The following is a 27,456-nucleotide window of genomic DNA, read 5'->3' on the forward strand; positions in this document are numbered from 1 at the left end:
GTGATGTCAGGGGCGGTAGTTCAAGGGTCATTCGGCTGGAGCTGTGATGTCAGGGGCGGTAGTTCAAGGGTCATTCGGCTGGAGCTGTGATGTCAGGGGTGGTAGTTCAAGGGTCATTCGGCTGGAGCTGTGTTGTCAGGGGCGGTGGTTCAAGGGTCATTCGGCTGGAGCTGTGATGTCAGGGGCGGTAGTTCAAGGGTCATTCGGCTGGAGCTGTGTTGTCAGGGGCGGTAGTTCAAGGGTCATTCGGCTGGAGCTGTGATGTCAGGGGCGGTAGTTCAAGGGTCATACGGCTAGAGCTGTGATGTCAAGGGCGGTAGTTCAAAGGTCGTCAGGCTGGAGCTGTGATGTCAGGGGCAGTAGTTCAAGGGTCATTCGGCTGGAGCTGTGATGTCGGGGGCGGTAGTTCAAGGGTTAATCGTCTGGAGCTGTGATGTCGGGGTTGGTACGCGAGTGAGCGGTGAACGAGACTTCCACGAGCAGTGACCGACTACCACTCTCGCTGAGCTCTCGCCAGGTTTCAAAAACATATTTCAGTCTGTCCGGAAAGCCAATCATCACACGCGGTCACCAAGTAACAGAAAACTATTCTCCGAAGGGTCAAGGTCTCTCAACACACACGCGCTCATAACCTACACCTCGCCGTTCATCGTTACACTCTGCGGCAGAGACACACTGCCGGAAAGAACACCGAGCAACCAGGAGTCACGGGGCAGCAGCAGCAGCGGTAAATGCAGGAGGTCAGCAATAGACCCAAGAGGAGGGCAGTGGGGGTGGGTCAACAAGATACAGCAGGAGATACTGAAGGGGGGTAAGGAGACAGGGGGTACAGCCTAAGACACTGCAGGGGGGCAATAATAGACACAGGAGTGGGGTATTTTTTACCCTTCTATCTGGCAACAAAGCTGACACCTTTTTTACAAGGAGTCATGTTTGCATAGACCACAAAACCTGCAGTCATAATGCAAACAAAAAACATAACTCTGATAATGTGCACTGTCCTTGAAGTTGATTGGTCCACACCCGAGACAGCTTTCCTTAGAGCCTAGTCTCACATGGGTTGGACCAGATGACGCCTTTTGGCGTCTTTGTTTTTGTTTGCATTCCGACTGCAGGTATTGTGGTCTATGCAAACATGACTCCTTGTAAAAAAGGTGTCAGCTTTGTTGCCAGATAGAAGGGTAAAAAAACAATTATCATATTTTTTACTGGCAAATGAGGTTCCAATGGTGAGGAGTGGGGTAAGCAAGAGACACAGGAGGGCAGTAGCAGAGGGCAGCAGCAGGCGGATGAGAAGTGGCAGCAGCAGAAGCGGTAGCAGCGGCGGTAGCGGCGGCGGCAGGGGCCCACCTTCTCCTGGGCGTAGAGGCCCTCGGGCATCGTCCTCTGCTGGCCGAGGCCGAGCAGGGCCACCTCGACGGCCAGCGCGAGGCACGAGTCGGGCGACACGCCGCCCACGCCCTCCCACCAAGGCCACGCGTCCGAGCCCGCGGCCGCGGCGGCCGACAGCGGCAGGGACGGGCCCGAGGAGGGCGGTGGGGGGCCGAAGAATCCGCTCACCCCCTCCCAGGGGCACGCAGGCTCCGAAGGGTCCCCGCCGTGCAGGCCGTCGATCCCCTTGGGGTCCCCACCCAGGGGGTCTGCGGACGGGCGGACGGACGGAGGGGCGGGCGTGATCATTGGCATCGTCGGTCGGCGTCTGTCGTCTGTCGCCTGTCTGAGGTTCGAGGTCTCTATCGCGTGCGTCCGTTGTGAGACAATGCGCGCGGATGGAGGCATGGAGGGGTGCGATTATCATCGTCGAGATCGTCATCGCCGTCGCAGTCATTATCTTTTGTCTGAATAAATTAAAACCGCTGTCATGTGACCATCAAACGTCAGATATACAGATGGAGGCATCGTAGATGGAATTTAGGCGGCAGCAGCAGTGTCGGTGGTTGTGACAGTGTTGGTGACAATGGTGGTGGTGTTAATGAAAGTTGTGGTGGTGACGGTTGGCGAGCTCGCACGCCGCACCGGTCAACGCGCGACATCCCGCTTGGAGAGGATGCTGGTGCATGCGTGCGCGTCTAATTAATAAGCTTGTGCCGGAGGCCCCGGGGGAACAGGCGTCTATGACGTCTCCTGGCCAAACCACATTTGGCGGAGCCAGGAGATTGAATCTTTACCCTCGGAGCTCCTCCAGAAACAACAAAAAAACACTGAGGGTGGCTACGTGGAATGTTCCAGTCATCTCAAGTCACTCGACCCGTGGCACCTGGGTCTGCACCGTGACCTCCTGCCAGCGGGCGTTCGACACTTCACGTGGCCTCAACGTGCACATAGCCTGGCACAAACATCGTGGTGACGTCACCGCCACTTAGTGGTGAATGGCGGTTGTTGTTGTTGGTGTGTCTGTGTGTGTGCATAGTTCAGCAGTTAGCGCACAACGCTACGAACCCGGCCGCCCGAGTTCGATCCGTGCTCATGGCCAACACCAGTGACGAATATCTGAACCGGTCCTGTGCTTCCCCTAGGTCGAACCCAGCCTCAAATGAGTACCTGGTGCGGTGTGTAAAAAGTGGCCCTGGCCACTCAACCCTTGGTGGGCCATTCTGGCCTTCACAGGTGCTCGTTGAAAGCACTTGCCTCCAAAAGTCTGTTAAGGCTATACAGGGGGGGGGGTCTTTGTCTTCTTTGGTGGTGACAGTGTTGGTGAAAATTTGGTGGTGGCGGTGTTAGTAATGGTGGTGGTGGTGATGATGGCGGTGTTGGCAGCGGTGACGGTGGTGGCGATGGAGTGGCGGCTGTCCCCTTGTGGCGCTGCGACTGGCGCGGGGTAGGAATGGCGTGGAGGTTGGGTGGGGTGATGAAGGGGGAGCACGGGGGGGGGGGGGGCGGGGGGGGGTGAGAGGGGAGGGGCGGCGCTGACCGCTCGTCTTGGACGCGCTGCTGTGCGACGAGCCAACGGCTCCCTCGGTGAGCGTGGTGAAGAGGCAGCCGATGGGATCGAGGGGGTGTCCCACCCACCCCTCCACGCTCGTCACCGACGTAGTGCCCTTTTGCAAGATCTCTGCGGGGAGGGAGCGGCGGGCGGGGTTGGTGGGGCGTGGCACGATCGCGAGGTGATGTCACCGCCACTCAGAATCAGAATATTTATACTGGAGGAGAAATCCGATGAACTATAAAACTCATCTTCTTGGTTCTTTCGGTAAAGTCACGTAAAAGTCTTCTACGTGACTTTACCGAAAGAACCAAGAAGATGAATCCCTGCAGTCACGAAAGCTTTAAATCAAAATTTATAAAGCTCTTTTTCACACATGTCCAGTCGGGGCAGGTCAGAACGTTACAACAAACAGTACAAAAGTAAGCTAGCAGTGCAAATTATAGGAAAGACAAACTAAAAAGACACACAAACACAACTAAAACATGCTTTACCAGGTAAATCCCACTGAACTATTAGCTTCTTTTTCAGACGCGACCTGGCCACAAATGATAGCTCAACAAAGTGGCTTATAATGTGGAAATTTATAGCAGAAGCCAAATAACATAATCTAAATGCATTTATCAGTGGGCGGACGGTGGCTGTCGCTGCTGCTGCTGCTGCTCCTGCTGTTGTTACCGCTGCTGCTGCTACGCTGCTGATATTGCTGCTGCTACTGCTGCTGATGTTGCCGCTACTGTTGTTGTTGTTACCGTTGCTGCTGCTACTGCTGCTGATGTTGCTGCTGCTACTGCTGCTGCTGATGTTGTTGTTACCGTTGCTGCTGTTACTGCTGCTGTAACTGCTGCTACTGTTGCTGATGTTGCTGCTACTGTTGTTGTTGTTACCGTTGCTGCTGTTACTGCTGCTACTGCTGCTGATGCTGCTGCTGCTGCCGCTACTGCCGCTGCCGCGTGTGTACACGCCAGCAGACAGGCCTCACCCTTCTCCTGCCGCCTGTACAGCTTGTGCTGGCGCTGCTGCTGCAAGCGCAGCGTGCTGACGATGGCGACGGCGAGACGCAGCGCCTCCTTGGGGTAGCCGTGCGAGCGCAGCGCGTCCACGCGGGCACACGCCGTGGGCACGTGCTCTACTCCGCGGGGGGGTGGAGGAAACATGGAGAGACAAGGTGGGGGGGGGGAGGGAACACGGGAGAATGATGGGGGGACACAGGGGGGGTGACAAGGGAACACGGGGGAGGGAGACAGTGCCGGGTTAAAGTGATGACAGAACGCTGTGTGAATTTGTACACTGTGGACATGTGACAGCATCTGAAGTCATATAGAGGCAGTTTTATAGACAGTAAATCATAGGTCTCTGTGTGAGTGTACGGGTCTCTGTGTGAGTGTACGGGTCTCTGTGTGAGTCTACGGGTCTCTGTGTGAGTCTACGGGTCTCTGTGTGAGTCTACGGGTCTCTGTGTGAGTCTTCAGGTCTCTATGAGAGTCTAGGGGTCTGTTTGAGTTTACGGGTCTCTGTGTGAGTCTACAGGTCTCTATGAGAGTCTAGGGCTCTGTGTGAGTCTACGGGTCTTTGTGTGAGTCAACAGGTCTCTATGAGAGTCTAGGGCTCTGTGTGAGTCTACGGGTCTCTGTGTAAGTCTACGGGTCTCTATGAGAGTCTAGGGGTTTGTGTGAGTCTCGGGGTCTTAGGCAGAGGAGAGGAGGAAGGCATCGAGTCTGGGGCAGGGAGATGACAGCACCGACTAAAAATCCCATTCCACAGTCGGCGAGCAGGACCGCCGCCTCACCGTTCCACAAGGGTCGCCCTCGGGGGTCAAAGAGGGGGTCGTCGGCGTGGCGACAGTTGCCGTGGTAGCCGGGGTTGCCCAGGATGCGCTGGAGGTGGCCGTCCTGCCAGTGCAGGCCGCACGCGTCCACCGCTCGCGAGAACACTGTCCTCCGGCCCCTGGACAAGGGGTCTGCGCAGGGGGGGGAGGGGGGCGAGGGGTCAAGAGGTCATCAAGAGGTCAAGGGGTCAGCGCAAACGGCAAAGTTTCACCGATGATGTCTCGTAATGCGTCACGTCACTAATGAGATGCCGGGAAAATCGAGCCGAGGGCTTCATCCAGCAGTGGATAGATCTTTCTTTTGGTTTTTAAATCAGGGTCAGTGGTTACCAGTACAAAAGTTGAAAACGGCAAACTTGGGGAAAAAAAGAAGAGGCTGGGAGGAGGGAATTCCAAAGCGGATCAGAGGGAAGAAGGAGGCGAAAGACAACTGTTGTGACCTCCAGTGTGGTGAGTTACTGAGCGAGTAGGTAAGTGGGTAGGTGAGTGAGTGGGTGAGTGAGTGGTTAAGTGAGTCAGTCAGTCAACCCATGGCACCTGGGTCTGTCCCGTGACCTCCTGCCAGTCGGCGTTCAACACTTCACGCGGTCTTAAAGTGCACCTAGCACAAGCGCCGTGGTGACGTGACCGCAACTTAGTAGCGAATGGCGGTTGTTGTTGTTGAGTGGGTGGGTGAGTGAATGGGTGGATGAGTGGGTGAGTGTGGTGGATGGACATGGTGCAGACGAGACAAAACAGACAAGAGTGATATCCATCCGGACAAACGTCCAGACGGACGGACGGACGGACGGACGGACTGACTGACGATGCTGACCGCACCTCGGCTGTGGTGCGAGGGAGACACGCTGGGCAGGTCGCCGACGCCGCTACCGTCCTCCAGGGGACACACGTCCACCTCGTGCCAGCGCCGCAACAGCCGCAGCCAGCCGGACTTCTCCTGCAGGCGGCAGTGCGGGTTCAGCACCACGCACGTCCACAGGGCGCCTGCGGCACAGGGGTCGGAAGGGAGGGAGGGCAGGGGGGAGGAGGTCACGGTCAGTGGGTCAATGTGTCGGAAGGTCGGCACCCAGAGAAAGAGTGTCACGATCAGGAACACGATGATTCGTCGATTCTTGGGGGGCAGCCGGGACTGGGTCAGGGCGCTGAGAACCTGGCACAGGGGTCACACGTGAAGAGACACAGATGGACGGACCGGGTCAGGTTGTCTGGATTGGGCACGTTATGATGTATCGATACAAAGAGGGCGCCACGGTGGAGAGATGTTAACTACCTCTCCTGGTATACAGGAGGATGTGGGTTTGATCCCGACCCTTGCATATTTGGAGTTTGCGTGTCTCTCTCCCCATGGTCACGTGGATTTTTTTCCCCACAAAATGTATAAATCAACGTGCGTTTTGAGTATTTGGCTGCTATAGATATTTCCACGTGATAAGCCACTTCCTTGAGCAATCATTTGTGGCCAGGTTGCTTCTGAAAGAGAGCTGTAGTACAGTTCAGTGGGCTGTAAAATAAAGAGTTTTAATAGTTTTAAAACATTTTCTTCGAGTATCCACATGGGGATCATAGTTCAGGGCGCAGAGCCGGCAGCCGCGGAGATCGTGGGTTGGGGGGGCGGAATGGTCAGGGGTCAGGGGTCAGGGGGGTCAAGAGGCAGGGGTCAAGGGAGAGTGAGGGTCGGGTCGCGTGACAACTCCTCGAGATTTGAAAACAATGATCACGACAATAATAATAACGAAGACCAGATATACACAAGCGTCGTAAACATTACATTATTGTGTTAACGCTGCATTCCTGGGTGTCCAGCACAGATTCGGAGTTCGTTTGTAGCCAGGCCGGAGCGTGTCGGCGACCACCAAGCGAGTAAATAATAATGATAATGACGACGATGACGACGATGACGACGATGACGACCACATCGTCCACCACACCGCTTCCCGGCACGGTGAAGCGGCCGGCAGAACAGCGAATCGTCGCTCCACTCGGCTCGCAAACTACAAACCTTTAACACCGGGTCGCCCGGGATGTTCAGCCGTGTACTTCACCGGGTGGTGGGGGGCAATGGGGGGGGCTGTGGAGGGGTGGGGGGGCCGTGTGGGGTGGGGGGAGGTGGGGTGGGGAGTGAGAGGTGGGAGGGTGGGAGGGCTGTGTGGGGAGGGTGACGGAGTGGGGGGTAGGAGGGTGGGGGGCCGTGTGGGGTGGGTGAGGGGTGGGGGAGTGGGTGGTGGGAGGGTGGGGGGGCCATGTGGGGTGGGTGAGGGGTGGTGAGTGGGAGGTGGCAGGGTGGGGGGGGGTGGGAGGGTTGTGTGGGGAGGGTGGCGGAGTGGGGGGTAGGAGGGTGGGGGGGCTGTGTGGGGTGGGGGGACGTTCAACGGCAAATGTCGGAGGCCTGCGCCGGACGCCACGGTAGTCAAGATCAGACACCATGAAACCGTCATCCATCTGGGGGCCGGGGTTTAAAAATACAAACACAGAAACACCACAACGCCGACAACATTTCTCGATCGAGCCGAGAGGATAAAAAAAAAATGAAATCCCTTCCCGGACGCCCGGCGATAGTTGTCTGGCGGATGAGCAGGGCGAGACGAGGGAGGAGGTGGTGGTAGGGGGTGGAGGGGGGGGTACGGGCGGCATCAACGTCCTCAGTGGTTGGCTCGGGGTGGAGAGAGGGTGGGGGGGCAGGGGAGATGGGGGGGGTTGAGGGGCAAGCGCTGCTTGTCAGGTTCAGCGTTCTAATTAAACGGATGGATAACGAGGGGGTGGGCGGGAGGGGGGTCCTCTCTCTCTACTGCCCGATTCAAATCGCATTGATCGACGGTGCCAGTCGCACGGCCCTCACATCCGTGCCGCTCCGTTCCGGGTGCTCCAGACGCACGTCTGGAACGGCGCGGGGGGCGGCTGAGGGAGCGGAGGGGCCCCCCCCCCCACCGAGGTGTCCCACCACCAACGCTTCGAGCCACGCAGCCCGGGCGCAACTGTTGACGCGGCCTGTGCGGGTTCGTAGAGCGGTGGAGGAGGCTCGTGAAGGACGCTGCTACTTGCCAGTTGGAGGCAGTCGCCCTCCAATAGCAACGGAGGGTAGAGGAGCGACGCTCACAACAACTGACGGAGCGCCGGGCGGATAAAATGCAGCGGAGTTTGCAGAGTAGGGGGCAAAGCTGGTGAATCTGCAAGTCATCTCAAGAAGTCAACTCATGGCACCTGCTGGGTCTGTCCCGTGACCTCCTGTCAAAGAGTCTTCGACACTTCACGAGGTAGCCTCCAAGTGCATCTGTCCCGGCACAGGCGCCGTGGTGATGTCACCGTTACTTCGTGGCGAATGGAGGATATTGGTATTGGAGCTAACCACTCCGCAACAACGCCCCCCCCCCCCCCCCGCACTGACAGACACACACACGCACGAGACATAGATTCCCCCCCCCCCGCCCCCCACTATTATAGCCTCAAGGACCGTTAGGGTGAGTGCTTAGCGAGTGCCTATTAAGCACGACCGAGGAAAGCTGCGTAGGAGCATTCGGAGGTCGTTCGATTAATTTGAATTTTTTTTCTTTTCTAAGAGGTGGCGGTGGAGCCGAAGCCCGGCCTCGAGAGATTTGCCGACCGCTCTGTCAAAACATTGAACGGCGGTGGGGGGGGGGGGGGGGAACAGAGCCGAGATTATTTAGATTTGAAACGTCGTGAGATTTTTTTGACGCGTCAAAGATTTTGCGGCGTTATTTATTCATTTGGATGGCGGGGCGGGGGGGGGGGGAAGGAAGCCGACGCATTTCAATTTGCAAGGCCGCCCATTAACCCGGACCCTCGCACGTCATCCAGAAATCCGACAAGGTCAGTCACTTTGAAACGTAACGCATTTGCTGCGGCAGCTTCCTGAAGGTTCATGGACTTAACCCGGCGAAGCTTCCGAAAGTCGTGCAGAAGCACGTGGCACGCGATCGTCGTGTTGCGATGCGGGGGGGGGGCGGGGTGGCATGCTGCCACGGTGGTGGTAGCGTGGCGAGTGAGCGAGCTGGACTTGTGATCCAGAGGATCGCCGGTTCGACTCCATCTCCCTGTGACGCGGCGGTTGAAACCGAGGGGTAAGTTTTCTAAATCCTCCCACAACCGCCCTATCCCCTCCCCCACTCCACCACCGTCACTCTCCACCCAGCCGGCGTCTAAATGGGTGCCGCCACCACAGTAGGCCTATGATCGGTGGGTCGCGTGCGATCGCGCAGCTTGTGGGCATCTCTCCCACCTCTTCCAAGACGGACTCGCACCAGAATCAGAATATTGATTTATGCTGGAGGAATCCGTCCCGCCAGTAGTGGCAGGTCACACCCACGTGGAAGACTAGGCCAAAACAATCCCCTGCGGAGGGCTCCTCCTGTGGAGGGCGACGCAACTGAAAGACCGACGCGGTCCATCCATCCCAACCGCAGCAATGCCCCTTACACGCTTTGTCGAGAATCTCCGAGCAAGGCAGAGGCTCGCGAAACACCGCCGGGACGTGCCGCGCGGTTCGCATCGCCACGCGCTGGCTGCCGGTTCCGTTTGTTTATCTCGCGGTAGGCACATATTTATTTATTTCTCGAGAGCGAATGGGGGGGGGGGGGCAGTGTTTCGGTGGCAATTTTCCGGAGGCCTCTTTTGGAAATGAGATGTCAATCTCGGCAACGCCGTCCGGGCTGAAATTTGAATTCGCCAAATTAATACGGAGCAATTGCTATGCAAAGACTTTTCTCGCTATACGTGGCAGTCTCTCCCCCCCCGCCTTCCCCCTCTCTCGCGCTCCCTCTCCGCGTGATGTTTACTAACCGTTGTGGACACGCGCAATGAAAGGAGCCTAAATTATAATTTTCAACCTTTCTTGCTGCTCTCCCCATAACCTTTCTGCAATGGATGCGTCAGGACTCCCGATACTTAACCCTTTCCACGAACTTCAGAACAGAGGTGTCAAATACTTCTGGCTCACGATGGTGCATCGCCCGCACCCCCCCCCCCCCCACCAATGTTGTACTGCGCTCGCCACGCTCCCAACGCGTTCGCTCTCCCCGCGTCTCCACCGACCGGGGACTGCCCCAGGATGGTGACGCCCCAATCATCCAGCAGTGGATCAACATGCCATGACGCAGCACTGCCACCTACTGTGGGGACCGGTGGGAGGGGACTTGAAGCGAGGCATCTCGGAAGTAGCTCCGTCATATCCGCCTCCGTTCGGGAACTCCGCGGGAGATCTCTCGCGGAAATCGCCAACGGATGCTTCGTCTCGCCACGCGGCGCCGGCGGACGGTGATATCGGAATAAAATTGGGGATAAATTACTAAATATTTGTGTGTGTACATATACGGTGGTGCGCGGCCGGGGACAAGGTCGGGAAGAAGGGCGGACGGGAGCCGCCGGTTCTGCCAGTGGCGTCCAAAGGGCCTCGCGCGGTTAACGAGCAATCAATTTGCTACTCCAACGCACCCGCCCCTCTCCCACGATGGCCGCTGGCCGGAGGGACCGGTCAACACGTATCCGAGCGGCTCCCTGGTCCAGCGGTCACAACAGGCTTGCCGGCCGCCCGCCTGTCGCAGGTTCGTAACCCTGTTAAGGCTGTGTGTGGTGGTTCGTTTTGCAGTGGATTCATTTAATCGAAAACCTTTTTGCGGTCAATTCCTCAGGGCCCGCTTTAAACATCACGCCCGTGCCCGAATCCTGCCTCCCGCCTACAAGGCACGCCCAGCGCGATGCAAGTGCGTCTGTATGTATGTTGAACTTCTTTCGCACCGTACGTAGAGCCAACCGTGCTGAATCGGAGGTGCGGCCGATGATGTCATCAAATTCCGCCCCATCACCTCCCGTCCAGCGGCGCACGCGGGTACATAGTTGAGACTATTTTCCTGTTATCCGATTAGTCGAGCGATGGAACCGACTATCCGCCGAATAGGAATCGATCGCTAAAGTAACCGGATTACATTCGGTGGTGGGTTGGGGGGGGGGGGTAGGCATGGCGGTAGCGGCGTCTGCCGCAGAGCGGACGGCACAAACCGCGATCGAGATTTGGCGAGTCCTGTGCTCGGCTGCAGGTCAAAACGACCGTGGGAATCCAACGGAGGCACATGGCGAGCAGGAGAAACGGACATTAACCGGGCGAGGACCAGGGCAGGGGAGGGGGATAGCTGCTGCCCGGTAAATGGCCGGGCGCGGCGTCTCTCACCGAGCTCGTCCCACAGTTGCCGGCACTTGTCCGTCATGGTCGTCCCCTGCTGCCGCCACAGCCCGAGGCGCGGGTCGGCCATGAACTGCTCCGTGATGAGCGTCAGCATTCTCGCCCCATTCGAGTCCCGCATCTTCAGCATCTCCCGCACCTGCGGGCGAAAGGAGGGCGAGCGGAGGAGGTCGAGGGAGCGAGTGAGAGGGCAAGCAAGGGAGCGAGAGAATAAAAAAATGTAAATGTCAAAAAACGGTTCCGGTGGGTCACGCATAATTGCTGTTTTATTTTTTTTATTTTGAGGTTAGATCATCGTGCAGCGTGCAATGTCAACATGTAACTCGAACACTCCACCACCCGGCGACGGAGCTAACCAAGAAAACTTGTCACGTGGCGGGCGAACGCGAAAAACAGATTTGGTTTAGCGGCACAACCGGCGGAAGAGGAGGAGAGGAATGTTGAAAGGCAAGCGAGATATTGAGGGTAGGCAAATTGTCGAAATATTTGGCGACACCGACGTATGAAATGAGACTCGTTGAGGATGCCCTCCGGTCGAACACTCGCGTTAACTCCCTCGCGGGAGAAACCAAAGGATGAATGGGGGGGAGCGGATGAGCGCTGCAAATCCCTCGATATGGACAGCCGGACAGACAAATGTAGGGAGGGAGTAACAGACAGTCGGACGGATGGAGGGAAAAACAAATAGGAGGGAGCGAGGGAGGGACGCACGCACGCACACACGCACCTTGGCGAACATGGAGTTGAGCTGCTTGCCGGAGCCATAGTAGCCGCCCTGCGACAGGAACTGCTTCACCTGCTCCTGCACCTGCTCCTCGTCCAGGTGCCAGCAGTTCACGTCGTCCACGCTCGCGCCCGCCGTGGGGTCCGGAGCGCCTGCGCAACCACGCGGGGGGAGGCCACAACGTCAAGACGTGAACACGCAAAACCGCCGCGCGAGAGCACACGCGTGTTGCTCGTGCGTGCCACAAAAATACAACTGGTCTCCCGAACGCGGGAGAGAGGGGTTCGGTTTTCCAGGCCACAAGCACCCTGCCAGCCACGTTGACCGATACGATCGTTTATGCCGAAACTGCCAGCGTCCCACCCTATCAACCCGGCAAACCCTGTTTCACCCTTCTGGCATCACTACCGGGGTCCCACCATGCACCCAAGAAAATATCCGTATCGCCGATCCGGAATCAATGGTCTGGCATCACTACCAACATCTCACTCTGGATCCGGCAAGTCTGTATCACCATTCCGGATTCACCATTTGGCATCGCTTCCAGCGTTCCGCCATGCATCCAGTCCATCTGTATCGCCGATTCAGCATCAATGATCTAGCGTCTCACCCTGCATCCGGTTAACGCAGATAATGACCCAGGCATCGCCGATCTAACTATGCGAGCAGCATCTCACCGCATACCCGGTTAACGCCCCATCACTAATCCAGCATCGCCGGCCAACATGTCACCATGCACCAAAGTTCCGCTCACATCGCCGAACCCGGCAAACTCGAATCCCGAATCTCACCGCTCGACCCGATTCCGCCGATGCCGGCGCTCCCCCCACCCGTCCCCCACGCCCCGCCCACCGCCCCCGACCGCCGGCGGCTCTCACCGTGCAGCTGGTTGATCTCGGAGTCTGCCGAGAGGATCTCGTCGGCGAGCCTCTGCGCTGTGGGCAGCACCTCGGTGTGGTGCGCCGCTATCAGGTACTGGCAAAGCTTCTGGAGCTGGTCGCGGCTCAGCTGCGACAGCGTCTCCGAGATGGGCAGCCGCAGACGGACGCGCTCGGCGCGCCGGATGCGGTAGAGCGAGAGCGCGGCGACGTGGGCGCAGTAGACGATGTCGCGCTCGCCGCAGCCGCAGCACACCGACGTGATCTTGCAGCGGTCGAAGCTGATGGCGACGCTGTAAACGCGCTCCGGCTCCGACTGCGACGCCGGTTCCGTCACTGTGCCGCTCAGGTGGAAGCCTGGCGAGAGGGACAGAGGGGGGGGGGGGGACAGGGTTTATTGTTACATTTAATTTCTTTTAGTCTGCAAAATATATGTTGAACCTGGAAAAATGAATTACGATGGAACATCCCGTTTGCAAAGAGCTTCCTCCCACACGCCAAAAACAACAGCAACGACATCGACAGCCACAGTTCGTCACCAAGGGAGCATACGCCAGGCTAAGTGCACCTTGCGATGACACGCACGCACACATGCACACACATGCGTATGTACACGCACACTCACTTACCAACCCACCAGTACCACCCCCCCCCCCCCCCGTATAGCCTTAATGGATTTCTTTGGCAAGTACTGTTAGCGAGCGCCTATCAAGGCCGGAACAGCACACGAAGCGGTGGGTTGCCAGCACCACACGCCCGCTCACCAAGTGGCGATGTTCATACGCCGCACCAGGTGCTCATTTGAGGCCGAGTCGACCTAGGTGGAGACCCAGGACCGGTTCAGTTAATCGCCACCAGTGTTGGCCGCGAGCGGGAATCAAACTCGGGCCACCGGGTTCATAGCACAGCGTGCAAACCGCTGCGCCACCGCTCCCCGGTGACCCCGCACCGACCAGCGTGGCCAAGTGCATAAAAAATAATCCCCCATGACCCATACGGCGTTGGAAGGCCCTCATCCAGCAGTGGGGTGACCAAAGAACCGGACTTGCGCGTGGCAGCAAGAGGTGGCTCAGGGGGGTCAGAGACGCTGAGCCCGGGACCAACGACAACCTCCGAGTTTCAACCGCAGCCGATTAAACTGATTTACAAGCAGAACTGAGAGATGAGATTTAATGTAGAGACCCATAGAACGACACCCGGAGCAATGCAAAGAAACCCATAGACTCACAAAGAGAGTCCCATTAACTCACATGCGGACCCATTAGACTTCACCCATTAGACTTCACAGCAACCCGTAATACTTCTGTAGACGCTAGCAGACTTCCACGGCGCAAGGCGTTGATGGCCTCACCTCGGTTAGCAAAATTTGGCTCTCGCTTAATTTGGCCGAATTCCAGCCCTGGGAATTGAAATGTTTGGTTTGATTGACAGATGACGAACACTAAGATTGGAGCATATCCACTGCATACGGTGTGACCTCCAAATGTGGATAACAGAGAGGCCAAGTTAACTGAGCTCTGACGTCACGCGACGGGATGCGGCCCATTATATCGATCCACTACTGGCCAAAAGCCTTCCCGCATCGCGTCGGCCGCGGGGACTGTTTGACCATACTTCACCACGCTGGTCGGTGCGAGTTGGTGAAAGTGGGGGGTTCAGTGGGAGGGTGCCCAGGAAACGGTTCAGTTACCACGCGCAAGCGGCGTTAGCCGTGACCGGGAATCCAGCTCAGGTCCCTCCAGGTGATTGACAGTGCGCTCACCACTGGCAGCCACCACGCTCGACCCGGCGTTCGTTGTTGTGCGACACAGGATGGTGCACTGCTCGCTGGGAAGAGCTCCCAGCCGGAAGACTCTTTTGTCTCGCGGCTTGACACCACCGATCCCGAGTGAATGACCGCTCGGTTTCATTTGTTTTTATATATATACAGGAAGAAAAATAAACGGACGGCAACATTGAATCGCGACGTCTAACAAAAAAAAGCCTTTGAAAGAAACACACACGCCGCAAAGACAAAGATTCCCCGTATAGCCTCAACAGACCGTTGGGGCAAACACTGCTAGCGAGTAGCACACATGAAGGCCAGCACGGCTCACGAGGGAGTGGGTGGCAGGCACCACCCCCGCCGGCCTTTGTCTCCCCAGCAGCGATGTTTACACACCACACAAAATACTCATTTGAGGTTGAGTCGACATAGGGGGAGGCCCATGACCGGTTCAGATAATCGTCACCGGTGTTGGCCGTGAGCGGGAATCGAACTTGGGTCGCTGGATTCGTAGCGCAGCGTAGCGCTGACCGCCACGTTGCCGCTCGCGCACAAAAACGCGCGCGATGGCGACGCGGACACAAAATAATAAATATTTCCCAAGCAAATGTCACATTTTTACCCGCCGTGGAGATTGGGCACTTAACACGCGCGGCCTTAAAAGCAGAACACAAAGAGGACGGCTCCGTGACACCGATAGCGCATTCACGCCAAACAAAAAGCCAGCGCCGGGTGATAGTACCGGCGGTGCCGGCGACGGCAATGGTGGCGCGGGAGCGTTGGCAAAGAAACACTGAACCGCAGTCGGTGGTGACCCTGAGAAAGCTATTATTTTACATTTCCAAAATCGCCCGTCCGTGTTGTTCACTTTGTGGCAGTAATTAAGAGGCATTAGCTAAGAGGCTTACATTTAATGCGTACGCTGGCGGATTTCACATTTTGTTATTTATTTATTGTCCTTCTCGTCTGCGTGCGTGCGCTTTAAACAAAGGCGTCCTCGCGAGGTTCGTCTGTTCTGTCAGAGCGAGACGGTGAGTGCCGGGGGAGGGGTGGGGGGCACACAATACCATCTGGGAGAAGCTATCGGTCGATAAGGTGGCCCTGAGTGACATGGGTGGCCTTTGGTGGCTTGGCTGCCCTGGCTGGCCCGGGGTGGCCTGGGGTGGCCTGGGGTGGCCTGGGGTGGCCTGGGGTGGCCTGGGGTGGCCTGGGGTGGCCTGGGGTGGCCTGGGGTGGCCTCGGTTGGTCAACGTTGGCTTGGCAGACCTGGCTGGCCCAGCTGGCCCGCGTGGCTCGGGTGGCCCTGGGTGGCCCTGGGAGCCTGCTGCTTGGCTTGGGCTGTGTGACCGTAGGGTCGTGCGTTCCACCGCTCTTCTATTGCGTCGTGAACGGTCCCTCCGGGTCGCAGGCACCGTGGCGATTCACCGTTTAAACTCGACGATGGCGATCGCGCGCGAGCGAGGATCGATCCGACACATTCACACCACTGCGAACTCCTAAAAAAATAAGATGAAAGTACGGCCGGGGGATTCACTCCAACTATATACCGGTGTTATCAATTGCCACGTATTCCGTACATTTCCAATACAACAGATTCGATAGAAGGAGGGCCCTCCACTCGAGTATAACCACACGACTATACCCACACGACTATAACCCACACTGGGATCGGACCGCAACCTCTGGATTGCAAGCAGAGTGCGTTCACCACCACCACCGTGGCAACAGCAGCAGCCCTTAACTGCGCAGGTGCGGCACAATAACCGTGGTAATGGCTGGGGGGTGAGCGGTGCAGAGAGAGGTTTTGGAGGAGCGGTGGCTGCCAATCGCGATAATCAAATTCCTCCCCCCAACACGCACCACCACCCACCGCCCGGCACCCCTACCCCTACCTAATTATCGCATCGGCAAAAAAAAAAACCCATAAACTTTACGCTCGCAACATTTGGGCCGCGTATTTAAGAGGTTCTCCTAACAAAGGCGGTTCGTTAAAACGCTACACGCGCCCCCACCCCAACACCCCCCGCCCACCACCACCACCCAATCCCCACCCACCACCCAATCCCATTACATCCAAACCCCCCAATTGTCTCTCACCCCCCCCCTCCACGACTCTCTCTCTCTTCCTGCCCGACACCCCCCCCCCGAGCCCGCCCCCCCAAACACGTGAGCGAGACATCCTCCTTCTCTAACCAGGGCGGGGGGGGGGGGCGTCTGTATTGCAGGGGGGGGGGGGTGATGCCATATTGTAAGGGGTCCCAGGGGGAGCACTTCTCTAATGAATGCGGCCCCCCGAGAGCGCGTCTAATGAACATAGCCATCAGTGCTGATGAGGAGGGGGGGGCGGTGGGGGGGGCGAGCTCTCTATCCCGGTGCCACGTTTGTCGGGTTCTTGCGTGCGACGAGACGCCGTCGCAGCCGTAGAGGCCGCGGGGGCCTTCGGAGCGGTTCCCGCGGAGCGCAAAGCCGCACGGCCACCATCAGTGGCGCCAGGAATGTCGTCTACAGCGGCAGCATTGTCGTCGCCGAGAATAAGAGCGAATGCGCCGCGTCATCACCGCTAACGTTAACACAGCACCGCCACCGCCAGCGATAACACGCAACCAGCAGCACTATTAACACGACGCGGTCACCACTATGAACACACCACCACCAGTAACATGACGACACCACTGCAAACAAACCACCACCATAAGTAACAAAACACCACTATTAATGCACCACTAACATCACCACTACTAACACACCACCACCACGACTAATACACACCACCACCACCAACACACCACCACCACTTCTACACGACCACCACCACTAACACACAACCACCACCACTACTAACACACCACCACCACCACTTCTATACTACCACCACCACTACTAACACACCACCACCACCGCTAACACACCACCACTAACACACCACCATCAAAAAGTCATTCGCCACTAAGTGGCGGTGACGTCACCACGGCGCTTGTGCCAGGCTATGTGCACGTTGAGGCCACGTGAAGTGTCAAACGCCGGCTGGCAGGGAGGTCACAGGGCAGATGCAGGTGCCACGGGTCGACTGACTGAGATGACTGGCAGATTGCACCACCTGTGCCCCCTACTGTGCCAACTTGCTGTGCTTTAGGCATCCGGCGCTCTGCTCATTGTTGTGAGCATCGCTCCTCCGCCCTCCGTTGCTGGAGGGTGATTGCCTCCAACTGCCCAGTAGCGTCCTTCACGAGCCTCCTCCACTGAGGCCGATCTTGACACCGCTGGTACCAGTCATCGGCAAATCCACTCAGCTCCACGTCCTCTTGTACCACATCACTCCATCTCTTCTCTAGCCCGTGCCGCACCAACCGGCCAAACAAAAGCGGTTTAGGCATGCGGTGGCTGGGCATGCGGGCTACATGATCCAGCCACCACCACTACCAACACACCACCACCAACACACCACCACCACTAACACACCACTACGAAGACACCACCAGCAAAGACAATTGCCATGGCCAGGTAGTCCCACGACAAAACAAACGGGGGCGGCAGGGGTGGGGATTGACTCATCCCATCATCCCTCCGTGATCGATAAAAAGTAATACCAGTTTGAGGGCAGGTGAACGGTGGTTGTCAAATGGATATTCTCGCCCCCCGCCATAGGAATGTGGAAATTCTACCACCGGCTCAGAGCTTTGAACAGGAAATGAACATCAATGCACCAATGCTCATTTGAGAAGGAACTCAACACTTTTGACTCTGAAAGGCACACAAAAAAACCACAACCATTGACATGCAATCACCACCACCACGGCCGGAACGCGTCTGGTCTTGTCTGATTTTGTAAGCTAAGCAGCTTTCAGCCTGCACAGTGCTGGGACCGGCGGCACACCAGGCGTAACAGCTGTCACAATCTCCTGTGTGGCGACACTTCTTGCAGTACAACAGGGGGCAGTGCGGCGAAACCCATTGCCGCAGTGCGATTGTACGCTTCCCCGTCCTTCACTCACTAATCCCCCACTGACCAGCGTGGTGAAGTATGGTCATACGACCCCCGCGACCCTCACGGCGTGGGGAGAAACCCTCGTCTAGCAGCGGATTGCCAAGAGGGCTGTCCGCGAACAACGTATTACGATCATCATCGTTGTTGTTATTGTAATAAAGTGGCGAATGCACAAGCGCTGGACTTAATGAAATTAGCTACGTAGTGCAGGTTAGAGCCTGGGTTCGGTGGAAGGTTACAGCCGGAGGCAGGCTGAGTGATCGGGGGGGCCCTAAGAGGGGCACTTCGCCGGGCGTATTGATTTCCCAGAAGCCCCCCACCCCCCCCCCCCCGGCAAGGAGGCGGAGGAGGGCCCTAATTTGCGCTAATTAAGCCCCGGGCCTCATTTGCTGACGCGCGCCGAGCTGAAACCGAATACTAAACGCGCCGAGCAATGAGAGACGGTGGAGGAGCGATGGGGGATGAGGTCATCACCATCGTCGTCATCATCATCATTATCATTGGTGACGTCATCGTCATCAACGTCGCCACCGCAATCGTTATAATCATTGCCACTTGCTTTTGCTCATTGTCATCGCCGTCACCGTGACGCCGTGGGTGTAACGGTTTAACAGCACTGCCAGACTTAGCGATCGGGACGTCGCCGGGCCAATTCCATCTCCCCGGCACGTGAGTTCAAACACCGTGGAGGGGGGGCGAGGTTCTTAAACCCCAACCCCTCCCCCACCCCGAGTCTCCGTCCACCCAGCCCGCAGTGTTAATGGGTTCACCACGGCTAAGTCTGTGATCGGCAGGGTGGAGTGTGGCACGGTTAAGTGTGGGCACACTAACACCCTTTTTTCCAAGACGCGCTGGCACGGCGTGGAAGAGGAGGCCAAATGGCTGCTCGAGGGGGCCTCCCGCTGGACTCCAGAGCTCCCTCTGGTGCAGGCCTTGCGGACAGCAGCGGAGCGAGCACGCAACTGCAGGGCTGCGCCTTCGACTTTTCTTCCGCGATTATCGTCGTCAGCGTCGCCGTCACCATTACGATTGCGCTCCGTCAGTTTCTTCTTTGTCGCCATCATCCTCGATATCCGGGTTTCCCGCGCTCTTTGCGGCAGATGCGTTCCGAAAAAAAAAAAAAATCGGCGCACGGAGCAAAGCCGCGCAGGATGGAGCGCAGCCAACCCACAATGCAATGCGCGAGACAGCTGCATGCCGAGTAGCGCACAGAGCACATAGACAATGTTGTCCCACGTCCGACCACATAGCCCTGCATGCAGAGTGAATTCACAGCGCGTAGTTCAGCGCATTTTGGGTAGAAATAGGTTGGCAGCACACACAGCGCGAGAATCGCGTGAACTCAAACCCGCGTAGAGCGAGGGAAACCATTGCAGTCATTGTCATCATCATTGCCACTATCATCACCAAGTAAATGATACGCAATATGACGTGCACAGACCGCGCTTAATTTCAGCCGAAAGTCTGAAACAGAGTTCCGAGAATTATCTTGGCACGCCACATCCGTCCAATGTAGGATTACTATGGATAGACGTGTACATTGCACTTGTGGGAGGGCGCGTTGGGGTTCGAAAATCCCCCCACTACTAAAAAAGCGAGCGAGCAATTAAATCATCTGTACAAGTGCACAAACAGCCCCTTAGGAAACAATTCCTCCCGCGAGCAAAACGAAAATAATCTTGAGTGGACAAAAAAATTATAATCACGGAACCGACTAAAATAAAGATCTGCTAAACTTCGTTTGTTCTCTTGAGTTGGTGGTCTCGACAAGGCTGGCAGCATTGCACGTGCAATGTGCAGGTCACGTGACATGTGAAGCCGTGGCCGCTGCTGCTCCTCCCCCACTCCGCGCTCACCAAACGGGCCGCTTTGGCAGCGGAGATGGAGTAATCCGCCGGTATTGAATACCAAACCCTGGCACGACTCGATTCCAAAATCAATAACGTATTCAATCAGAGCTGAAGAATTCCCCCCTCGCCATCCCCCTCCCAGCCCTACCCCCGCCCCACCCCCCACCGCAACCATCCACGTGATGCGATGATTTGTCACGACTCTGTTCACGAATCGATCGTGCGTGGTCGCGCCTCTAGTGGCTGCAGCGGTGGCGTGAGCCCCCATCGCGCACAACACGCATCGAAGCCTTCGACCAAACCACCTGGGACAGTGCCCCGTCCCCCCCGCCCCCCGGTTCCTCTCACGTCCTCGCAGCTAAGCAGGGTTTTGAGCCTGGACGTCGCTCTGTTGGGCGACCACCCTGCCACCAGGAGTTGGCGAGGGCAGTGGTGCAAAACGTGGATAGGCGCCGCCTTGGCGAGATGTTAACTCCCTCGCCTGGTATGCAGGAGGTCGTGGGTTCGATCCCGACCCCGACGCCTGTTGTATATTTGGAGTTTGCGTGTCTCTCTCTCCCCGTGGGAGCGTCGATTTTTCTCGGGGTCCTCTGGTTTTTCCCTCGAAGTTTAGAATCCACATCACGCGTTTCAGAGTCTTTGGCTGCTGTACATTTCCCGCGTAAGAAGTCACTTCGTTGAGCTATCATTTGTGGCCAGGTCGCTTCTGAAAAAGCAGCTAATAAAGCTCAGCGGGCCTCACCTGATAAAAATACCAAAATAGTAACGCATGGAACGATCACGAAGCCCGTTCAATCTTGCCTCCCAAATTGTGACAATTCATTGATACATGGGGCGGGTGAATGACCACAGACCCCCCCCCCCCCCCCCCAATTGCGTCGCCTCCTTTAGCACGCACCTTCGAAGAGCACGGCCGGCTACGTATGGGGCGAAAGAAGTTCAACATACACACATACGTACAATACCACCCGCGTTTCCAGACCTAGGCCTTTGCGACGGCGGGGGGGGGGGGGACGCCTCAATGGGACGTATTAAATGAGGGAGGCCACGAGATATTCACGCCACGGTAAGCCGCCGCCGCCGCCGAAGCCGCCGCCGCAACAAAGAGACGGACGGAGACGCGAGCGGTGGCAGACGATCGGTAAAACGCACGGAACCAGGAGGGGGGAGGGGGGGGGGGAGGGGGGGGGGGCGGTGGCGAGCGGCACTCAGGTGATTCATTAAGGCGGTTAAACGGTCCCGCACGCTCGCTCGCTACCGGTCCTCGCAAGAAACATCTGCGATCGTTCCATCACGCTCGCTAAACGGCGGCACAAAAGCCCAAGTGGTCAACTGCTTAATCGGCGGCTTTTTAAAAAGGCCTAATTAAATTATTGCGTAATTGTTTGGATTTATCACCGGCGCGCGGCGCAAGTTTTCGGCGTTTTCCTCCGAGGGGTGCCGGGCTCGGAATGAGCGGCGGCTTTAACCGGGGAAGATTGCACGGTACTGCCAAGGCGTGGTGAGGCCCAGTGGGAAGGTAGCATCGTGGTCCCTTTTACCTTTGACCTAACCAAGTCTGCTCTCCTCAGCGACGCAGCACAACAGCCAATGGGCAACCCCCCCAATGGGCCCCCCTACCAGCCCCCTCCCCCGCCACCACAAAATAGTGATCGTTACAGCAAGAAGAATTGTCTGCGAGCGTGACGACCCTTCAAGGAGGCATCGGAATAAACGGGGCAGCTAGCCGACCTGTTTTCATCAAGGCAAACCGAGCCCTCGTCTCTTCTCCCCTCCTCTAACCCCTAACCCTGCCCACCACCTCCTGTCCAACGAGACATCCCATCACCCTAATGACTCGCACAACCACCCATGCAACTCCTCCTCTTCCCGTACGTTCCCCTCCTTTCCCGGCGATATTTTCCGCCCGAATTGTTCTCCCCGATTGTGCCATCGGCGTCGACGGAAAACAAAAAAGCATCCCATCGGATCTCGAGCACACAAGCGCGACTCGCGATACTGCGCACTTTTCCACTGCAACATCTGCCGGGCCAAGCCAACGCAGAATCCCGAAGAGCAGTGGGTGCTAAACCGGGGGGGGGGGGGGGGTACCCGGACCCCTGGGGGTACACGTGGCATGTCCCACGGGGGTACCCTCAGGTGATTTATAAATGTGTGAAATGATATGCTACGTGAGAATAATAATCATGTTTGAGTCTGCCAATATAAAATAACTAAGATAACGTTTTAATGCAAACGGTAACCTAGAAGCGTATAAAAGACATTTCTCAACTCAATGATCGTAAACATTGCGGGTTTAACAAGAGTAACCAGCGATCGCGAACAAATTACGTCACGCACGCAGAGCGTCCGTTGAATTAATTTTTATTCGCTAATAGTTAATAACAGCTAGTTAGGATTACCTCACAAAATGGACAATTGATGTAAATTTTTCATACATTTATTTCACAGCAATGTTAGGTCAGGCAAGGGGGGGGTGGAGTTAACTCGGCTGAAACAAAATTCAACAAGGGTGGTACACAGTAGCTAAACATTTTTTGAGAACCACTGCCCAAGAGTCTGGGTGATTTTCCACTGGCGACTTACCGTGCCAAACCAAGCCATGCCACCACGCTGGCCTTGCGAGAACCAGCAAACTGGCTCAGGGGGGCGAGCGGGGGCCAGGAGCTGAGGCCTTCAGGGCGCATTTGTTTAAGTGCGAGATCGGTCGGTAACGGCACGGTTTCTGTTTAACACGTAGGCTTTCGCGACCAAAATTATTCATAATAAACGTTTTTGGGTTAGATCGCGTTATTTACACGATTTCTGCAGTGGGAAACACAACCCGGTGGTGGTGGCGACGCCTCCTGACCCATGCTGCGGCTGGCTGGGCACAGTCCCGGCATGAGCAAAAGAGGTTTCGCAGTGGAACAAAAAAAAAAAGAGACATTTGAGAACGGTGCACGGAAGCGGATATCTTAGAACTAGGTCCGGCCCAGATCCCTTTTCAAATGACCTCTGGTCGGTAAGGCAGCGGGGTGGGCAGCGTCTCATCTGCTCTACCACGAGACAGTAATGTCCCCTTGTTATTTAGAGATCACGAGCGAGGAGGGGAAGAAGAGAGCTGGGGAGGAGAGAGAGTGCGGCCGGGAGAGGAGAGACGCTCCCTCCTCCCTCTTCCGCTCTCTTCCCCTTCCCGGAGAGCTCCCCCGTCGCTCTCCGGGAAAGCTGTGAACTCTCCCCAATTCTCCCTCCGTCTCCCGTCGCCCCTCTGGGATTCATTATCGCGTTTGTGAGGAGGTGAGGACAACTGGCCCGGCGGATTTCCACCGCACGCAAGTAACACATTTTAAATGAAAGACTTTTTTAAAAAACGTAATCATTTATAGCCGCCCTTTGTCAATCCACTGCTGGATGTAGTTGTCCCCACCGCCACCACCGCCGCCCACAACAGCACCGCCACAAACACACCCCCCACCCCCATCGCTGCAGGCCCCCACCGTGTAGCATCGTAGACTGTTGGGGACAAGTGCTGCAGGGCAGACCTGAGGTCCATTACAATAGTAATCGTGTCGTTCTTAACGAGCGTGAATTTACCACAGAGAGATGGCGGGGGGGGGGGGAACAGATGCGGATTTGGTTTTGCTCCGTTAGCCCAAAGTAACATTAGCGGAGCATTTGCATACGATTTGCATAAGTTGCGTGCAATCGATTGCAGTTCGCCCGGTTTATTCGACGCGTGCGAAGGAAAAGGAAACGTCTGAACAAAAGAAGCGCCTGCTTGCAATGAATAACTGTTTTTATTTTATACTCCTTGGCTCTTTCGGTAAAGTCATGTAGGTGAAAAAAATAAGAATACATAAAAATTAAATGTTTTATTTTTTCAAATTATTATTTATTCTTATTTATTATATTTTTATTTCTTCTTTTTATTTTTATTTTTTTCACCTACGTGACTTTACCGAAAGAACCAAAGAGTATGGATCCTTGCAGTCACAAAACTTCAAATCTAGAATGTTTTTATTTTACCAGGAAAGGCCCACCGAGCAAAATAGATCTTTTTCAGAAGTGACCTGGCTATCATAAATGACAGCTGAACGAAGTGGCTCATCGTCACTTGGAAATGGACAGCCAGCCAAACACTCTAAAACGGGTGACGTTGATTCTAAATGTGCGGAGAAGACCCGGAGAAAAATCCACGCGACCACAGGGAGAGCGACACGCAAACTCCAAATATACAGAAGCAGGCGTCAGGGTCGGATTCGAACCCACGACCTCCTGTACACCAGGCGAGGTAGTTAACATCTCGCTATGGAGAGACGGGAAGAGCGGCGGCACGTGAATCGGAGAACGCGGCTCAAGCAAAGAGGCATCACATGTCCCGGAGAGGCGAGTGGGGCTAGGGTGGGCCGCGGCACGCCGAGGCTAGGATGGAAGATAAAATTTACGGCCGAGACTCACGATGGGAGTGACAGTAAAAGGGAAGCGTAGGCGTCCTGGGAGCCCGTCTGCCCAAGATGTGGAGCGATGAAATCGGCTCATGAGCACGGGTCCTGGCCGGATTGTTAGCGTTGTGCGGTCGTTAAAAGGTACCAAACGGCATTGGAGAGCCCTTCATCCAGCAGTGGATTGAACATGGTGGTGATGATGACGTGGGTCACAATAGCACGAACACTCGCAGGCACAAAGACAAAGAACCCCCCTCACGTAGCCTTTAGTAGCCTGTTGGGGCAAGTGCTGTGAGCGAGCGACTGGGAAGGCCGGCAGGGCACACAACGGGAGGGGTTGCCAACACCACGCCAGGCCACTTGTGTACATAGTATATGATATTAACATATGATATATTAACATATTCTAAATTAATATAATAACAGTGATGATTTATACACACCGCACCAGGTACTCATTTGAGGTTGAGTCGACCTCTGGGAGGCCCAGAACCGGGTCAGATAATCGTCACTGTTAATAGTCGTGAGCGGGAATCAAACTCGCGGTGCCGGGTCCGTAGCGCAGCAAGCTAACCACAGCGCGCGCAAAAAGAAAAAGATCCCTTGTGTAGCCGTAACACACTATTGAGGCAAGTGCTGTTTGCGAGCACCTTTGAAGACCAGCATGGCACACGAGAAGGTGGGTGGCCAGCACCACGCCCAGCCGCCTTTGCCTCCCCAGTGGCGATGTTTACACACTGCACCAGGTACTCATTCGAGGCTGAGTCGACCAAGGGGAGGCCCAGGACCAGTTCAAATAATCGTTACTGGTGTTGGCCGTGAGCGGAAATCGAATCCAGGTCGCCGGGTTCATAGCGCAGCGCACTTACCACAAAAACCGCCGTCACCACGGCGCTTGTGCCAGGCTAAGTGCACATTAAGGCCACGTGAAGGCGCGAATGTCCGCTGGCCAGGTCAAGGGACAGACCCAAGGTGCCATGGGTCGACTGGCCGAGATGACTGGCACACACGAGCACGTACACAGGGGTACGCACGCGGGCCCCAACAACGCACCGGAGCTGGGGGCGTCAGCACCAGACAATCCTCCCTGATGAGAGCGTAGAGGGAGAAACACGATCCGCTTGGAGCATTTCGGGCAACGACTACTCCCCCTGCTGGCGGTGACCGCCGGAGTATTAAATAGCCACGCTCGGCCCGGCACGGTGGCCCGCGACGTCTACACGGGCGGAGCGACACGAAACAAACCGGAACGCTCGCGCGCTACCGTTTCATCACGGAGGGGGGGGCCGCGCCGCCGGGCCTCCAAGCCCGAGACTGGCAGGCGGCGAGTTTAAATTCCTAGTTGGGGTCAATTACCGTAATCGTTGTCGTCGTCACCACTGTCATCGTCATTGCATCGTCACTGGAACCACAATTATAATTTGCGTTACCAAAGACCCCCCCCCTCTCCGCATAGCCTGAACAGGCTGTTGGGGCAAGTGCTGTTAGCGAGCACCAATTAAGGTCGTTACGGCACACGAGGGGGTGGGTAGCCAGCATCACGCCCGGCCGCCTTTGTCTCACTGTCATCGCAATTGCATCTTCATTGCTACCACTATCATCTTCATTACCACAAATCCCCCACCGGTGGAGCCTTTACAAGCTGTTGGGGCAAGTGCTGTTAGCAAGCACTAATAAAGGCCGGCACGGCACACGAGGGGGTGGGTGGCCAGCACCACGCCCGGCCGCCTTTGTCTCACTAGTTGGCGATATTTACACATCGCATGAGGTATTCAATTGAGGCTGTGGCGACCTAGGAGAGGCCCAAAACCGGTTCAAACAATCCTCACTGGGTGTTGGCCGGGAGCGGGAATCGAACTCGGGATGCTAGGTTTTACCGCAACACTCTCGCTCCACCCATCACCAGCAGATCCTTGACAACTATCATCATCATGACCACCGTGAACATTTATATCATCATCACCACAACTATTACCTTCGCTGCTAACATTAACTCTGCCGTCATCGCTCACCAATGAACACCACCCCACTGCGGATCACCGCCATCGTCACCAACGATCATTGCCACCACGACCACGACCACCATCATCACGGCGGTTGCTTCCAGGACCAGTTGTTCGGGCACCGCTTCGCCGCTGATGTTAGCGCCGAATCAAAACACAGGGTGGTCACTGGGCCCATCGGCACAGCACGCGAACCCACTCGCTCCAACGCTTCCCCCCCCCCTTCCACACGACCGGAAAGACATTTTTATACAGAGGGCTTCAGTGCTGCCACAGGAATGTGGAATTTCCGCTTGTGATGGGGGGCCATGAAAAATAAAAACGCGTAGATGTTTTATTACACGTATATAGAAATCTCCCGTGTTCTTTTGTTGGTTACGTTTTCACCGCGGTAATCGAGATTTTCACGACGAAAAAAAACAAACAGCGGAAGAAGAAGAAGAGGTTGGGGGGGGTGACAGAGAAAATCGCTTTGTTGGAACGCGAATGTTAAGAGCCGTGTCAAGGCTTGCCGCAAAAGAGAGAGAGCAGTGGACGTTGTGGGAGGGGGGGAGTAAGGAATAAAGCGAGCGCATGACAACGACACAATTAGAGGTTGGGCGGTTTCGTTCTTTTTTTGAAAGATGAAAAGTCGCCCCCTCGAACCTCGACAAAGAGCCCATTGCCCAAAGGGGGGGGGGGGCGCGGGGATTAATGGCGGCCGTGTTGAGGAGGAGGGGGGGGAGCCGTTGTCATGGCTACTCGGCAGTCATGTGACACAGGCCGCCGAGCTGCCCCCCCTCCACCCCCCCCCCCCCAAAGCGACCCTTGCCCTTTGAACTCGCGACAAAGGCTCCAACATGACACGACAGTCAATAGCTTTGTAGCGGATCTAATTAACAGG

General features: G+C 56.3%; 1 protein-coding gene across 1 annotated transcript in view; it reads right to left on the minus strand.

The window, feature by feature from the left end:
- The window catches only part of ZSWIM5 (zinc finger SWIM-type containing 5), a 102,818-nt gene that overhangs the window by 15,455 nt on the left and 59,907 nt on the right, over positions 1-27,456 (minus strand). The window contains exons 2-9 of the mRNA XM_078615078.1: positions 12,544-12,900; positions 11,669-11,817; positions 10,930-11,080; positions 5,571-5,735; positions 4,713-4,883; positions 3,906-4,052; positions 2,912-3,052; positions 1,351-1,640 (exon numbers count right to left, since the gene is read on the minus strand). Coding sequence (XP_078471204.1) covers positions 1,351-1,640; positions 2,912-3,052; positions 3,906-4,052; positions 4,713-4,883; positions 5,571-5,735; positions 10,930-11,080; positions 11,669-11,817; positions 12,544-12,900 — 1,571 coding nt within the window. The remainder of the gene's footprint in view (positions 1-1,350; positions 1,641-2,911; positions 3,053-3,905; positions 4,053-4,712; positions 4,884-5,570; positions 5,736-10,929; positions 11,081-11,668; positions 11,818-12,543; positions 12,901-27,456) is intronic.

The sequence above is a fragment of the Lampetra planeri genome, chromosome 46 (genome assembly GCF_965212315.1).
Source record: "Lampetra planeri chromosome 46, kcLamPlan1.2.h2, whole genome shotgun sequence".
NCBI lineage: Eukaryota > Metazoa > Chordata > Hyperoartia > Petromyzontiformes > Petromyzontidae > Lampetra > Lampetra planeri.